At 41.9% G+C, this 17,032-nt stretch overlaps 1 protein-coding gene across 1 annotated transcript in view; it reads left to right on the plus strand.

Moving 5' to 3' along the window:
* Window positions 1-1,509: 1,509 nt before the first annotated feature.
* Window positions 1,510-17,032, plus strand: part of exoc6b (exocyst complex component 6B) — an 85,892-nt gene continuing 70,369 nt past the window's right edge. The window contains exons 1-5 of the mRNA XM_076289082.1: window positions 1,510-1,606; window positions 14,307-14,472; window positions 15,456-15,503; window positions 16,129-16,219; window positions 16,580-16,625. Of these exons, the coding sequence (XP_076145197.1) occupies window positions 1,518-1,606; window positions 14,307-14,472; window positions 15,456-15,503; window positions 16,129-16,219; window positions 16,580-16,625 (440 nt within the window). The 5' untranslated portion in view covers window positions 1,510-1,517. The remainder of the gene's footprint in view (window positions 1,607-14,306; window positions 14,473-15,455; window positions 15,504-16,128; window positions 16,220-16,579; window positions 16,626-17,032) is intronic.

Consider the following 17,032-nt stretch of genomic DNA (forward strand, 5'->3'; position numbering starts at 1 on the left):
CTACGCGGTCATAATTAGCGTGGGGACCAGATGAATCTGAGAGCACATCTAATTTCGCTGTGGCGGATCTGTGTGACCACTCCCATTGCTGTTGGTTTCCAAAATTACTAAAATCCCAGGCTATATTTCAACCACCGGCATTATTTGATGACAGGTAGTGGAGGACGGCTGGCAGTGCTTTTGTACACAACAAATAATGGTAGGCCTAAATAATACAGACATGTACTTAATTTCAATTAATTTGAAATTGAGTAAATAACGGCATTTAAAACCAAGGCTGTAGCCATGGAGTCAACAAATGAGTTGCCATTCAAATGTATGTACAAATTCACAAACACATGGGGTGATATGCTTCTATGTTTTCTTTTAAACAATAATGTCTAATAAAACAGTTTTTCTCATTTCCGTGTGGTATTCTATCCATTGAGGGTTGAACCAATCACATATAATCATATGAACATAAATCTGTGCATTCGTATAGTCCAGATATTATGGTCAAAGTATAGCAAATATTGAAAAACTTGGTTGTGCAAAATCTTTTTTGGGTATGCCTTTGTGTTACCATAATACCATGGTTCCATGTGATCATGTAATCAATGCATTCACAACAGCCTAAAGGGGGACGGGGGACATAATGATGCCAATTGGGCAGGGATATAACGTGGCATGGGGTGAGTAAAGAAGCAAAACTTATTTAGTTAAATGTCATAGCTTCTAATCTAGGGTCTAGGTTGTGTCTAGAGTGCAATTAAGGAATAGCCTACACCCCAGTTGCCATTCTTTCGGTGCTGATCCAAGACTGTAACAGTTGATTTTTCCTCTCCATCTTATCTCCACATGCCACTGCTGCAGTGGAACATATCAACCAATGGTTTTTCGTTATGCTGGATTTTGAATAGTGGTGCATTGATCTCTGCAAACATATCTTCCCTGACAAAAATAACTGCAGTTTCATGTCTAAAATATTGCATTTCTGCAGTAATGCAGTGCAGTGCAACTTTTTGATGTCCAAAATACTGCATTCTTGCATACTGCAAGGGATTCATCAAAAACTGCTGTTTTGACACTTGATAGAGTACAGTTATTTGTTTGTAAGGGTTACTGAGCCTGGAATGTCTTTGGTCAGATTAGATTTTAGCCCTATTAGATGAGATTATATTATAATATATTATATACTATATTTCCCCCTGGATATAGGCTATTATTGAATGATTAATTAATGTATTTATCTGTGACTTGGACCTGATAATTTAGGCTTAGTTATTTTAGCCTATGTGTTCATGAATTTATTTTCAATAACTTTGTCACAACCATTGATTCCCAAAGTGCAACTTTACATCTTTTGAAGATAGTTTTTGTAAGAGTTGACTTGTTATGTCTGATATTGTGGACTTTTATTTTCAGTATTTGCACAACCCGGAAGTAAACAGAGTGTACTTTTCACCACAAAAGTCACCCGCAGATATGGCTTCACCTTTTAATATGACGCAAACGAGAGGTGTAGTTTGGCATGGAAGATGGCGAGTGTGGAAGCCGCTGCGGAACATGAACGAATTTTACGGGAGATTGAAAGCACCGACACTAATTGTATTGGACCTACTCTCAGGTAAGATGTACAGTAGGTCTACTGAATAATGACGGGAGTTATTGCGGAAAGTTACCTTTGCTTGTCATTCACAAGAAGGCTGTTAGAAGTAGCCTAATCTGTTTGAAAAGGGTGTCTCCTCTATTGCTCAAACTTCCCAGACTTTCAAAGAGTCGTCCTCGAACTTCTAAATAGCTGATTCTCCGCAGTAAACCCACAGAACGCAGAAGGAATACATTGTTAGTTGCCTATCTCTTGGAAGACGTTCTAAATCATTGTCATTCTGGTCACTTTGTTGCGGGTAGAGGCAGAGATTCAGCGGAACGCTGTTGACAGACTATGACTTTGTTCTAGTCAGAATTAGTTAAATGGAACTTTTCGCAAACTAAGCTTATTTTATCGAGAGATTGAAGCTATTTCTGTTTATGAGTTACACCCAACGAGTTAGCTACACATCGAAAGTGTAGTCATTGCGATTTCTACCCATTTTACCTAATTGGCCAATTGGACTACCAGGTCGAAATTCATAATTTTTGTCAATAGCTTGGGTTGCCATCATGGTGTAATGGTAAAGGCAAAACAAACACATATATCTCAGAACAAGCATCAAACTGTCAAAATTGTCATAGGCCCATCTATGAAGATGCCACTGGCTATTCATGAGAAAGCAAGTTCGTCCCCAGAATTTTAACTTACACTTTACGCACATTTCATATTTTTAACAGGAAGGTGGTTTATTTCAAGTTAAGACCGGGAGTTTCAACACAGCTTTGCCAATGACGTGTATAACATATTTTGGTTATAATTGAATTATGACAATTATTGACAATGTTGAGACAAGGCCAAAAAGCCAAGTGCAATTTCATAGGCCTAGTTTAAGTGCTAAATGAAGAGATCCAAAACTACCTGTTTAACCATCATGCTGAGTTTGGAGGTCTATGCTATAGTGTTATTATAATGGCTGCACAGATCACTTAATCCTGTCTCTGAGCAGCGAGACAACAATGCCTTTCAATCAATAATAGAAAAAACTGGCTTTAGGTTCGATGTCTTTGTGACTATGATGCTGCTCTTCTGGTCAGATATCTACACTGGTTCATCAACTAGTATTTTCCCATGTGCCTTTTCCCTGTTGGCAGACTGTGCCATTTGTATCTGTTTATTTGATATGCACCATCGGACACAATCCATTTGAATGCTAGACTGATAACTCTAATGGAGAGGGGTTGTCCTGCAGCCTAACTCATTATGGATCCCCTCGTATGCTCTGTGAAGTAGAACTATACTTATGTTGGCTAGGCTACAGAGTTTTTAAAGAGGGAAAATACATAGGCATTGCATAAGGACATTCATGAGTCGTGTGTGCTTCTCTGTGTGTAATCGGTTTATGGGTAGTTACAGTAGGTCTGTTTGTGTTAGTTAACAGTATGTGTCTGTCTATGTCACTTGGTTCTGAATAAATGACAGTGACATAATGACCAGCAGTGTGGCAAAGCAAAGCGTTGTTGTGGTGCGTGTGTGTGTGGTTTGTGTGCATGTGCACAGACAGGCTCTGCGCTCTCTTAGACATGGCAGCCTAGCGCTGTGTTGGTTGGTCTCTGCTCTGTGTGAGTCAGTTATCCCGGTTCCTCCACTGTTCTTTCATAAACAGTCCGACTCTGAGTCAAAGTGCCCATACTTACACACAGGCGAGAACAAACAGAAAGCTATTTTTATCTGCTTTCTGATGATGCCAGGATGTCTTCGGCAAGGATGTGAAGGAGTGTGTGTGTGTGTGTGTGTGTGTGTGTGTGTGTGTGTGTGTGTGTGTGTGTGTGTGTGTGTGTGTGTGTGTGTGTGTGTGTGTGTGTGTGTGTGTGTGTGTGTGTGTGTGTGTGTGTGTGTGTGTGTGTGTGTGTGTGTGTGTGTGTGTGTGTGTGTGTGTGTGTGTGTGTGTGTGTGTGTGTGTGTGTGCTCATCTATTCGTTCTTGGAAAATATGTCCTTGAGTCATTTTGAGTGGCTGCTAAGTCAGAAAACTTGTTTGTGTTTTGCTTGTGAGTGTATAAATGGAGTGCATTAATGCTTCTGTATGGTTCCACACTTAGTGTAAAAGTAGGATTTGTCTCACTGCTGTAATCAAAGATCAGCAGTGATCTGATCAGCATGTCTCTGAAAGTGCTGACTCTGCTAGGGTCAGTTCCCTGTTCTATCCCAGAGCAACAGATAGAATGCAAGCACAGATCAATGGCCTAATTAGACAGTGGCAGTTTAAAACACATTGTTCTAGTTCTCTTATGTTCATGCATTCTGGGTCTATATGATAAGCTATTTCTGGTGTCAATGGCAGCTCATATCTGTAACTGAGTGCGAGCCTCTTAAGGTTTTCTCATGCCGGTGCTTTGGGTCCACTTCTGTAACCTGAGGGTGCTTCCCCTATCTGTATGGCAGTTGTATGCCAGTCCTTTAGCACCAAATCCTGTGTGGCTTAACTGACCTTATGCCCAGGACCTCGAGGATCATAATAGTAGTTGTGTCAGGTTTCTGAGTGTGTTTCTGTGTGTGTCTCTCTCTCTCTCTCTCTCTCTCTCTCTCTCTCTCTCTCTCTCTCTCTCTCTCTCTCTCTCTCTCTCTCTCTCTCTCTGTCCTGGGGGTTTCATTGTTGTGTGTGCATGTAAACACAAATAAGAATCAGACGACAATAAGTGTTTTATGGTGCAGTGTAATAGTGTTCCATTGGTAAGGAAGACACACACAAATGCATATTTGCTGAAGAAACATTCACTCCCACAAGAGAGATTTGAGACTCAATGGCTCTCGCTGATTCCGATTACAACACGTTACCCAGTTATATGGGAGTGGTTTGTTTACTCTAATGTCCTTTATGACGTCGTTCTCTTCTGTAAAGTTTAATGATGAAAGCAAACATAAAATTCTTAATGCATCAGCAACATCACAATGATGAGGTTGACAATGATATTTATTATGTGATGTTGTGCAGATTTAGTTGGGTATGTTTTCTTTGTGCCAAGAAAACTGAAATGTTGTAAGGATTTTCAGTTGTCTCGTACTGCACGTATTATCCCTTCCCAGAAAGTACTACAGTCTTAACATGCTTTAACAGTCTGGGCTTGTTCCACATTCATCTTAGGGTGGGGTTTACTTAAGTTATAGATCCCTGACAGGAGGTCTTGCTCTTGTCTCCTGCACAATCTTGGCTGGTAAAAGCACTGTAATCTTGGAGAAGCCAGTCAATTACTCTATGCTAGGATGAGCCAGATACCGCTGGCCCAAGATAGAAGTTCCAGAAAACTGGCATTTGGAAGTCTTGCAATTTTCAAATTGTTTGCTTCAGTGCCCATCTCTCACTTCACAGGGCAGAACTCTGCTATTCCAACAGCCATCTGACTGAAAGATGTAACCGTTCAAATTAATAGTACTAGATTCACATCGCATGGCTGTCACAGCGCTGTTTGGAATCAATTGCTTGTTTTATGCAGCATGGCTTAATGGTAGGTGTGCATTGCCAAACCCTTTTTGAGAAACCTGAAATGGCCACATTATAGCCTTTAAATAAGTTCAGGTTAGTCTGGCCAGGCACTCAGTGGGATTTGAAATTATGCCATTTGAGAGTGCAGTGCAAATATGCATTAATCCTGAGTTTATTCTAAATCATTTAGGTGATTTTTATTTTATTTTGTTATGCATCACATTAAACATGACCGCATTACTGTTACTGAATACTGTTGCATGCTTTAACCAATATTACTGTTGCAGTCCATTCAATGAGGGTTGGTCATGCCATGCTCTCTGTCCTGTGCCACGATGCCACCACCACCCATTTGTTGGTCTAGAGCAAAACATATCTGCTTGCACATACATAAAAAATGTATCCTTTAGAATAACTTAATATTGGTTCAAAGTAGCTACCTTTACATGGCTTCCTTTTTTAAGATTAGATTCAACTTTATTGTCATTGTGCAGAGTACAAGTACAAAGACGACGAAATGCAATAAAGAAGATAAACAAGGCCTTTTGTACAAGTAGTAATAAGAATGATGTTGCTTGGCTTATTGTCAAAGTGGATACATGTTGGTGAGTGAGATGCATGATCTTGGTGCTGCAATGTGCTTTACTCTTATGTCAAGCAGGTTGTTACTAGGTTGCCATGGTAGAGGTTGGAGGTTATGTGCTGGCTAAAAGTATTTTGATTGGCTCTGAGGAAGATGCTGTGCACATTGAAACATTAGTCACTTGCACCATTAAAGTGTGAAAAAGTTATGTGTGCGCTCCGGTCCTTCCCTGGGTCAGTCATCTGAAGTGGCCCAGGACCTGCTGCTGAAAAGTGTTTTGATATTTGATGGAAATTACCTATTCAGTATTCTTGATACTTGGTGGTTTTGAGTCTTGACTGTGGCCGTTTTTGTGTAATAATGAAAAATAGCTTAAATTGCTATTTAAGTCCGGTGTGGAAGAGGTGGGAGCGGAGAAGTCTGGGGTTGTGACACCAACACTGAGACACGGTTGTTTTCGCTCCAACAACAGGGAGTGGTCGATTTAAAAATATATGGCCTTTCAGCAGTGGGAAGTGCCACTCTGCTCTCCTCTCTCTTGTCTTCCCCTGTTGAGGAAGTCCGTCGACATGGTCTTGGCCCTGTCATCAGAAAGGCCAAGACCATGGAGGGCTGGACGATAAGTGAAGATACTGTACGAATGTTAAACGGAAATATCCAAGATTAATAAAGAGCAATTTGTCTGACTTGTTGTAGACAACTATCACAACAACTACTTCCATCTTCCACCCCCCCCCCCCTTTCCTTATGGTCTGGCTGGGAACTACCAGTAGAGGCCTTCCCTGGCCTTGGACACACGACATGCAATCAAGAGCAATTAACCTGCAAACAATGAGGAACTTGATAAGGAAGTTCCTTGCTGTTCCGAGTCCTTGCACTCCTCGCACGCTGCCCATTCCAGGAGAGGCAGGGATGGACATTAAGGGTGGGGTCACGAGGTCGCGGCCAGCAGGAAAAATTCATCCGCTTCAAGCAAACAATTGGAGGAGAGCCATCAGGTGGAGGTGGAAAACTACAGCGTTTGACTTCGAGTGCTTAGAGGTCCCTTTGCTTTTCCTGCACAGTGTTTGTTTTTGACAGTGTTGTGGCGTTGTGCAATTCCTGTGATTTTGCATTAATCGGATGGGTCTGAGTCTGAACGTTAAGACATCAAATTATTGATATGAAAGAATTAATTAGTTATGCAGAAAAGCAAGGAAGAGACAAGGTCCTGTAGGCCCTTTCTTTTTAAGGTGCAGAATTTGAGATTTTGATTTACTGTTATGGTCGTGCTCCTTGCGCAATTAAGTTCCAAACCAAATGTAAAGATTTAGATTAAATAATTTACCATAATGCCATACTTATCTGAGAAATGATAGTAAACCTATGAAGGGAATAATTCTGTATTCATATTTTATGTGAATGGTTTAATGATTCAAGTCTTTATGACTTGAATACTGTGTAGTTCTTATGGTCATTTGTGATTTTGTACCCATGTGTACCCTGTTTGTGTGTCTTTGGTCTGTATGCAAGCATCCATTGTCTAGCCTTGAATTCAATGAAGTTGTCTAGATGCCTTTTGCCTATCACCAAGGTGTGAATGTTTGTAGAACAGCATGTGTCCAAGCCTCTGAAGGACTTCCCAGGAAAGGGGGTAGTTTTAATTAAAAGATAATAGAAGCTGACCAGACCTGATGAAGGCCTAATCCTCATCCTCCCTTTCTATTGCATATTCAAACTGGGTTGGACCTAGAGGTCACTCCCTCTCTTTGTGTGTAAAATATGGTCTCTGTTAGTCAGAGAAGTTAGAAGAGAAATACTGAGAACATCTGGTGGAAACCAATGATGGGGTGACCCAAACATGTACCTCTCTCCCTTGAGGGCCACTGGCCCTCATTGAAAAGAATAAAGCCTGGATCCTGATCTGTATCGTCCTGATTAAGTCTCAAGGGAAATATGGTAGTAAAAATATACTATCACCTACAACATAAACAGCATAAAAACAGAGAAGTCTGTTTTTCTTACCCTTTAACAGTTGTTTTGGACTTGAGCCAACTTGGCAACTAACCACATACCCTCAAAGTGCTGGGCACAAGCGGAACAAATGGGAATTACCATCGATGAACTGAAACTCTTGATGGTCAGCATACATAAAGTGGCCTTTCAAGCCAGCATAGTAGATCTGACCATCTCCTGTTCCTGTTGCCCCTGCCTATTCAGCCCAGTCCTTCATCAGCATTCATTTGTTTCACCGACAGACTAGAGAGTAGAGAGCTCAGCTACCATAATGTTTTAAGTATGTAATAGTTAAGTAGTTTTATCAGTGATCTGAATGAGAATATGCACATGGATGTTTTTTTTTTTCAGGACATGACTTTAAATGTAAACACACAGATGCTCTGTTGAGACAGCAGCACCGTCTTAAATAGCTCTGTTTGGTCATGTGGTCAGGAGTGGAAATCTGTAAATGAATGGATCCTGTGCTGCTTGCAGAGGAGGCTGTGGGGTGCAGCAAGATCTCCACCCTGCTGAGTCAGATAACTAGCAGGCCACAGAGTGTGACACACAGGTCCAACATAGCAATGGGTGGAGTCTACCCCGTGACTTCACTCACATTCACTCATTTGCCTACACACACACACACACACACACACACACACACACACACACACACACACACACAATCCCAGCCTTAATAACAGAGTGTATCCAACCCGACGCCATGCTTAGAGGACTTCAGATGTTACCCACAATCCTGTGTGGAAGATGGGTCTCTCTAAGTCTGGCCTTTTGTGTGTCTCTCTCATGGGAGTCCGCATCTGATGTTGAAATCTGCACTGAATGCTTTGAATAACATGGAATTCAGGCAAACTTGTCCACTTGGTCCGAGTGCATTCTTTTCTGGACTAGATAACACAATGGTTGAACACGGCAGTTATTGCTTCCCGTTTCTCTTGCACAATGTCTGTGATGTGATGCTGGAATGGGCATTTGGGATTGTATGTGCTCTATTGTCTCACCAGATTTGACGGAATACACAAATGACCAGCTGACAGATGTGCTCATTTTGTTTGCATAGCCTACACACCATATAATGCAGTGAATGCCCGTACCATGTTACCATATTTGTTAGACTAATGGTCTCCCATGGTGCCTTCCCTTAAAGGACTCTAGACCAATTCATAGTCTATTTTTGATTCAAGGCAAATTTCTGTTGGAATTTTGTTTGTTCCAAGCCTGTAGGTGTGTGCAAACAACTCTTAACATAGCCTATCTTTAATTATCCTGAGAGTCATCAACAGGCTTTTTCTTTTGAAGGTATTGTGGCAGTTTGGCCTCAATATTCCCCCCCCCCCCCCCTGGGTTCCGTTTGAGGTATTTTTTTCAGAGTAATGCCTCCTGACAGCCCTGTTCCAAAAATATGTAACAGCATCTCACTTCTGCAACAAAAAGAGTAGACCACATCAATGACTCTGTTGTTGCCCTCCAGCCAATATGTATACTATCTAAACTCATTTTAAAGGAGTGAAAGACTCTTTTTAATGCATGTCTTAATAGACAAAATAGGTTGACTGCAAATACTACTTTTTATTGTGTATAGTCGCGAATGACCGATACCTACCTCAAACATAGCTATCCTGCCCACTTGCTGGTAGTTCAGGGTGGTGGTTCAGTGTGGTTGTCTGGTTTGGGATGAACCAACCAGTGGAATGGAAACGCTTTCATAGCATAACACTGCTACTACCAACTACATCATACGCTGCACTACAACCAACTACATATCCAAAAAACACCAATCCGCACACTAGCGAGCGTTTATCTATTTCGCCTGTTTTTGCTGGTTGCAAGGTTTTTTTTTTTTGCATGCCTTTAATATAGTTAGCTTGGCAATTTTAGATCAAAACACGTCACCTCTTTTTTCCCCCTCGTCTCTTGCCTTCTCTACACTGAGGAACGTGAACATTCCTGGTAGTGAATGTTCCGCGTTCATCAGATCCCATCAGTCTCTCCCAGTGCTAGAGGATGCCTGGCACTGTGACCTGTCCTCCCACTGATATACTTAAACCACTGTATGTTCCATATGTGTTTCAGATAGCTTGGTAAGCAGTGAGACCTACATCTCCCTGTGGATTGTTAGAGTCCATCGATGGTGTCTTTTCTCAAGCATGATGCTGACATTCCTAACACAGTCTCATATTAAGACGGTAAATTCATGCTGATATTTCACAAAAGTACAAACCTGAGGAATGCAAAGACTCTCTCATATGCAAATGATAATAGGAGTTGCATAAAATCAAAGTGTGTTTTGTTTTGTGGTCTTTTGAAGAAAAAGCCAACCCCATTATGTTTTCAAAGCTGTGATTTAATCTAGTTTCAGTCGCAGGCCTTGGAGAGCAGCATGAATTGAGCGAGCCAGTGAGCCGGCGCTCTGGACTTGGCCACATTCACGCACAGCAGCGGGGGGTGGCTGTTTGATCATGTTTCAATGTTTAGTGAGCGCCCTACGCCGCGGTGATTTCCTGATCATGTTACTGCAACGCTCGCCCACTCACTCACTAGAGAGGCCAACTAGGCGTCAGGGGCCTTTGGCATGTGGGCCCGACATTTAACACCAATACGCAACCAGTGTTTGATTTTGTACGCTAACCTTATCGCAGATAAAAAAGATGCCCGTGACTGTAGAGGACAGTGATTTTTTTGAGTCACATGTGTGGAAGAATTTTCATTTCAGGAAGATTGTTGTTCTGACTTTTCTGAGGGTTTTCTTCCAAGCTAGTTCCCAGCAGCTCTGCTTCTGCTTTTGCACTGCAGTGCGAGATGTGATCTCATACACTGGCCATCCAGGCCGTTGGAGAGAGAGAGAGAGGCCTTCTGGGTAGGGGAGCTCGATGGAACTTGGAATGCTGCGTGACTGGCTGGTGCGCTAGAACACTCAGACAATTGCATTTCCTCATTCATACTCATGAGATTCATTTTTACTGCTGCCAGCCTTAATGGCGGTGTTGACGTACAAGGCAGACGCTGGTTTTAGTCCACGTGGCACAGGTCTGATACATTTCTTTTCTGTCCGATATGGATACAGAAAAGTTATTGGTACATAACAAGGAGGGTGATTTTCATACAGTGGTTGTTTTCTATGAGCATGTGTGGATATCCTCATTCTGTGTATTCTATTTCACTGGCTGAAGAAATACTGTTTAAGCTTTTTCAGTCAATCCCGAGGGACACATTAGGCTAATGGGTACAGGAACATTCTCAATACCAGCTCTTGCATTGTTTGAACAATTAGATACAAAGCTGAGTGCAAGTGCATGATGGGAGAGTTGTGCGAGTAAAGAGAGCAGGACACGTATACAGTGCTTATCCATGTTTGGCTCCATTTGATTACTCTACCCTTATCTTTTTTAATATCAGAGACATGTGATTTGACATTGAATTAGATGATGTGGCCACAGAGAGAAGTGCAGTACAGCAGAGGAGAAATGAATTGGAGGGTTTGTTGTGATCTTCGGTAAGCCAGTAAACCTCACATTACCTCCATCCGTGTGTGTGTGTGTGTGTGTGTGTGTGTGTGTGTGTGTGTGTGTCCATTAGGGGTGTAACGGTACACAGAAGTCACGGTTCGGTATATACCTCGGTTCGGACATCACGGTTCGGTACGAGTTCGGTACAATGGAGGGAAAAGCAAAACAAAAATGCAGAAAGCATTTTTTTTTTTGTACATGTCTCAGGCTGTACCACCTAGTGTCATACAGTCTCTTCCCTGAGCTATCTGAACAGCCTGAAGTGTGTAAGATGTAGTCTAAACAGTACAATAAGTACCCAGACTCCATCTGTAACTTGTAAACAAAATAAGACAATCAGCTATAAAACTGAAAATAGGCCTACAGCATCTCTTATTTCTGAAAGTGCAAATTACATAGAAAAATTATTTTTAAAAATCCACTTAAGCAAGACCTTCAACATCTGTGTTTAGTTGTAGGCTATATGGAAGGGTCTAAAATTTGCCTCAATATTTTTTTGTATTGTGTGTAAAGTAATAATCTAGCCTACTAACTGTGAAAATATCACAATATTTTGCCTTTTTAAAAAAAACGAAATTGCTCCTTTTATTTTATAAACAGACTACAACTAGAAGTCACGTGACTTTGCCCTTTGACGTTAACTCACCGTAGCATGGTTTGTTTATTAGCCTGGTTAGCGTTGTCACTTTATTTTGCTGTCTATGCACTTAACACTACCAGCTCCTCATGTGAGAAGTTACAAGTTACCTCAACATAAAGGTAATTACCACGCGATTTAAATAGCTTTCTGTCATTACGAAATCATTTTATTTAAGCCATAGGTTTTGGCCCTATTTGTATGTGTATCCAAAGGCTGCTGAAGCGCAGGGTAAGTTTTTTCCCCTCGTTTCAGTGATTGGTAGCCTACATCATCTGGGTGATGGCTTCGAATATGTGTAGCATTTTTTCCACTCACATACCCAACAACTGCTGATCAACGCCGACACACAGTTTCATCTTATCCACCACTCTTTCGCCTGTACTAACGTTACTGTAACTGAAGTTCTCAAACTTGCGATCTTAAAGAGACCAGCGGATCCTCTAACTCTTGTGGGTCTAACCTTAGTGCTGCTAATGACTGACGGACTCGACCGACGTCCTGACAAAAAAAAACATAGGCGCCAATCAGAGCTTCAGAGCTAAGGCGAGGCTAAAGATTAGCGTTAGGTGTCGCTAAAGAACTCCCGTAACTCTCGCTACTTAACAGTAATTGCGCATGACATTAATTAATCCGCACACGAGTTTTATTTATTTTTATACCGTGTATTCTCCGTGTAAATTCATGCACCGAACCGTGACGCCCGTACCGTTTCGGTTCAATACGAATACATGAACCGTTACACCCCTAGTGTCCATGGTTTGGCCATAAACATTAAAAATACCAAGATTTTCCAACAGCCTACAGTGCTCCCCTGCCAACAACGCCAATTTCCCTACCTTGGACACGACCTTTCCTGAAGGGCGGACAGTGACGGCGAGGTTTACCCTGACACCTGCTGTGGGGGCAGCGGGGCTTTTGGCAAAACTTGCAAAGACTGCTGATCTTTCTGGCAGCTCTCTCGTCCCACACTTTTCTGCCCACTGCTGCCTCACTGCCCTCAGCTGTCTTATGAGTCACTTGCCTTACCAGGCATCAAAGTACCAAGTAACCCTCTTTGTTTCAGACGGCATAGCAACATAGCAAAACATCTAGTCAGAAAAAGCAAAAAAAATAGGCAACCTAAAAAAAATTAAAATAAAATAAAATAGTCCTAACTGGGAAAAGCTTGTTCAAAACAGAACTGCATGGAGAAAGAGTTTAGATGGACAGGACTCTCTGCAGCATTGTTTGTGGTTCCAGAATTGACCTCTTCAGCCATATAATATGAAGATCCATAGACTCCTCGAAGGACTGATGAGTAATCGGCTGGATGATGATTGATTGTCTGTCTGTCTGTCTCTGTTCATCTGTCCATCATTCCTTTCTCCTTTCCCTTCTTTCACCTTTCTTATACATCATTGTAGAATTACAGCTGTATTGCAGTTTTGGGGTTGGCTGCTGCACCAAAGAATCAAATCTGTCCAATCGGTCCAATGCTCAACAGAGGAAGTATGTCGGCTTAGAGGCCCCTGGTCTCCTTCGCAAAAGAGCGCATTTTTGTCAGGATAAAGTGGAACTGTAAACAGCCCATCTCATCCTGAGTGGTGGGGAAATAGTTCTCAGATAATTGATTATAAAGCAGAGGATGGCCGAGGATGGGGAGCCACTTGAGTCCACATTACCCCCTCTTCTGTTTTGCAAGGCTAAATTTGTTTTGCTGACATGGGTGGTTTTGCAATAGACCCTCTGACTCCAGACTCACAGCTGCAGGAGTCTTGGACGAGGTCAACTCCAGGGCGAAGTTGTGTGCAGAGATCATTTTCCGGGAGGGCTACAAATTGGAATCTCTCTAAGGATAATGGTGTAAAGTTATGACGTTATGGATTATGAATTATGAATTGAAGAGGGCCTAAGTGGAAATGAGGAGAGGAGAACTGCAGATAGAAGTGGTGATTGGCAAAGCTGTGTAACAGTTTGGACATAGTGGATTGTCTCATAAGCATTAATGTGACACTACACCATAATTCAAATGAAACTGCTCATGGTCTCTGCAGTATAGTGGTACACACGCACACGCACACACACGCACACGCACACACACGCACACACACGCACACACACGCACACACACGCACACACACGCACACACACACACACACACACACACACACACACACACACATGTACTTGCTTACACATGTGCTTGCCACTGTTGAGATATGTAAACAGCATCTGCTGCCAGGCCCTCCCCAGAGGAGCTACAGAGCCCTTCCTGTGCCCTTTCCCCTGCAACTCACCACTTACCCGCCACTGCCAGTGCTGAACGAGTTACTGCTTTCATTGTTTTAAGTGGCTTCTGCCACCTACTGGCCTATTCAGGTAATAGCGCTCTTGCTAGGCTCATGGAACATTTAGGCCTGGCAAAGTTTTCTAAATAAACTATTGTGGGTATGTGTAAATATATATATTGAAGTCTTAATATATATATATATATATATATTGAGACTTGTTCATGAAATTGTGGATTATTTTGTGCTCCCCTCCCAGGTCAGTCTACGATGGCCAGGCACATGGCTTCTTCATGGAAAAGTTGGAGGGGAGGATCCGGAACCATGACCGTGAGATTGAGAAGATGTGCAACCATCACTTCCAGGGCTTCGTGGACTCCATCACGGAGCTGCTCAAAGTGCGGGCAGAGGCCCAGAAGCTGAAGGTGAGGCCGAGGACTGACTGCTTATCACCACAACAACAACAACAACAACAAAGCCATTGCATTGTGGAGGAGGTTTTCATCTAAGAGCAGAGTGGTGGTGGAGGTAGCAGGGAGAAATCCTAACAGGGAGGTTACACCGGGCACGTAACTGAAGCATTCCGTTCGTGTTGCGTCTGCTGCAGCAATTAGCTTCCACTGTAATCAATGGAACTGGCTGCACCAGACGTGATGGCAGCGCATCCGTTTGAAGAAATTAGACCAGTCCTCTAAAACAATTTTACGCTCCGCAAAAACTGAGCGCTTCACTTGTGGACCCGGTATAGCCTGGGCCTAAGTTGGGTTACTGGTACAGTCGAAGACTTTACTTTTTTCGGCAAAGGTTAACGATTTGAGTGGAATTGTAAGTAAATGTTTTTCCACTGTTCTTGGTACAGGATTTAAAGGATTGGACAGCTCACTGTGCTCATTGGCACAGATGAAAATAGCATAGACATTAGAAATAATGTTTAAAAACACCTTGAGCAATTGATGGTCTGAACCTTCCCGTGAAGCTTAACTGCAGACACTGTTACAAAAAAGCAAAAATGATTTAACCGATAATTTTAAGGCATCTATCCTATTTTCCTATCAAATAGGATGAAGCGTGATGCCCTGAACAGTTTATCATAATCAGTTTTATTCAGTCATAAAGCAATCAGCAATATGATGTGGCATAAAAAGCACTGTTATAACATAACAACTCTATACCCTTATATAGAGTTATAACTATATATCCTTGCAAATGTTTTGTGCGGATTGTACTCTTTTCAATTAAAACTGATTGCACTGATGGGTGGAGAACGGAGGTAAGAGGGCCGGTAGATGGAGACAGGAAGCAGACGCCTTGACATGATGGATGAGGGAGAGGAAACTAAAGTGTGTTGTGTCTGGACTGTGATGGGCGGACTCGTGTGCCATCCTCTAATGAACCCCTCTCTCCTCAGAGCCAAGTGACCGACACCAACTCACGGCTCCAGGATGACGGAAAAGTGGTACGGCACATTTATACAGAAATCTGTTCACTTTATGGTGCTTTTATTTTGGCAGTTATGGGAAAATGTCAAACATCTTACACATTGAGAGATCTGCATCGAATTTGACTTGGCTTTTGATCTTTTTAAAATGTTATTTTTTATTGTGTTACACCATGGCACTTTGTTCAGAAAAAAAAGTTCAGAATTCTCTACACGTCAGGTATTTTTTCTTTGGTTCTGCTCACCGATTACAGATATCACACAAGTCGCAAGCCACTGTGGTGTCAGGTTAGTCTGCCTGTCAGCCAGGTTATACAGGAAATATTATTGCATCAAGCATAGGTGTGCTAACTGCCAAGTAGCACACCTAGATGGTGTGGCCTAGTAGAGGCATGATTGTGTTATCTTAATCTGAGTCCCATACAATGGCAATCACTGTTAAAAATAGTTACTGGTATATAAGCAATCTATTCTGCAATATATATCTATCTAGTATTTGCTTTTCATATTTCTACAAAACTATAGAGAGAAACCATTGAAAGAAATGTCTTTGGATGCAGATGTTTTGTGTGATGTCTTAACTTAAGATGTAATAGTTCTGCTGCTCAGCTCTTTTCCATTCGGTTCCCTCTGTTCTCCACAGATCCTGACAACCATGGAGGAGCTGACGCAGTGTCGGGTCCAGCAGAGGAACATCGCCACCACTGTGGAAAAGCTCGCCCGCTGCCTGCCCGGTACGCCTCGTCTCGCCGGCCCCGCCCGCAATAGTCCTCCTCAGCATCCCCACAACCAAGACCAGAAACTAGATTTATGCCTTCGCCTAACGTCAAAGAAAAATGAGAATTCTCTGTTTAATCTTTCTAACTTTAAGAAACAATTAAATGGAAGCTACTTCTTGTGGACATTAGAAGATATATATTTCACAAATCAAAATTCCAAAAATGTGTTTGACTATTGTAACGCATTGTGCTACTCTGATCTTGTATTGGCTTGACAAGTGCAAAATCTATGAAGTCGTGTTTTAGCTTTGGCTTTAACTCTTTGTAGTGTTCTTTTAACGAACGTTTAATGAATGTAATCCTTATTTCTTTCAGTACTGCAGATGTATAGCAAGCTACAAGAACAGATGAAGGCCAAACGGTATGGTTCTTTTTTGATTCATTTGCTTTTATAATAGCACTAATTTTCACTTCACATATAGAATAACTCCATAGAGAGTGATTTGTTGGTCTATGGCAGGGATTCCCAAACTGTGGTACGAGCTGCCACTAGGGGGTATGCGAGATGAAAAGGGCAATGTCGGAAAATGATTACTTAATTAATAATCTATTTAATTCATAAATAATAAATAATTTCGAATCGGGTTATTGTATGATATGGAAACGTGAAATTAAAGGAAATCTTTTGTAAACTCTATAATAGGCTATGTTTTCATTAACAAATAAGCTACCCACAATGCACGTGATTTCCTTTGGGCAGTCAGAATATCTGGCGTGTTAGTTTCGTGGACGTATAGGCTAGGTAGAAGGCTGCGCAAACATGGAAAA

This window comes from Alosa pseudoharengus, unplaced genomic scaffold (assembly GCF_046254945.1).
Source record: "Alosa pseudoharengus isolate Yale_2024_CS ecotype anadromous, Long Island Sound unplaced genomic scaffold, YU_APseudo_1.1 YU_APseudo_1.1_scf_17, whole genome shotgun sequence".
Classification (NCBI taxonomy): domain Eukaryota; kingdom Metazoa; phylum Chordata; class Actinopteri; order Clupeiformes; family Clupeidae; genus Alosa; species Alosa pseudoharengus.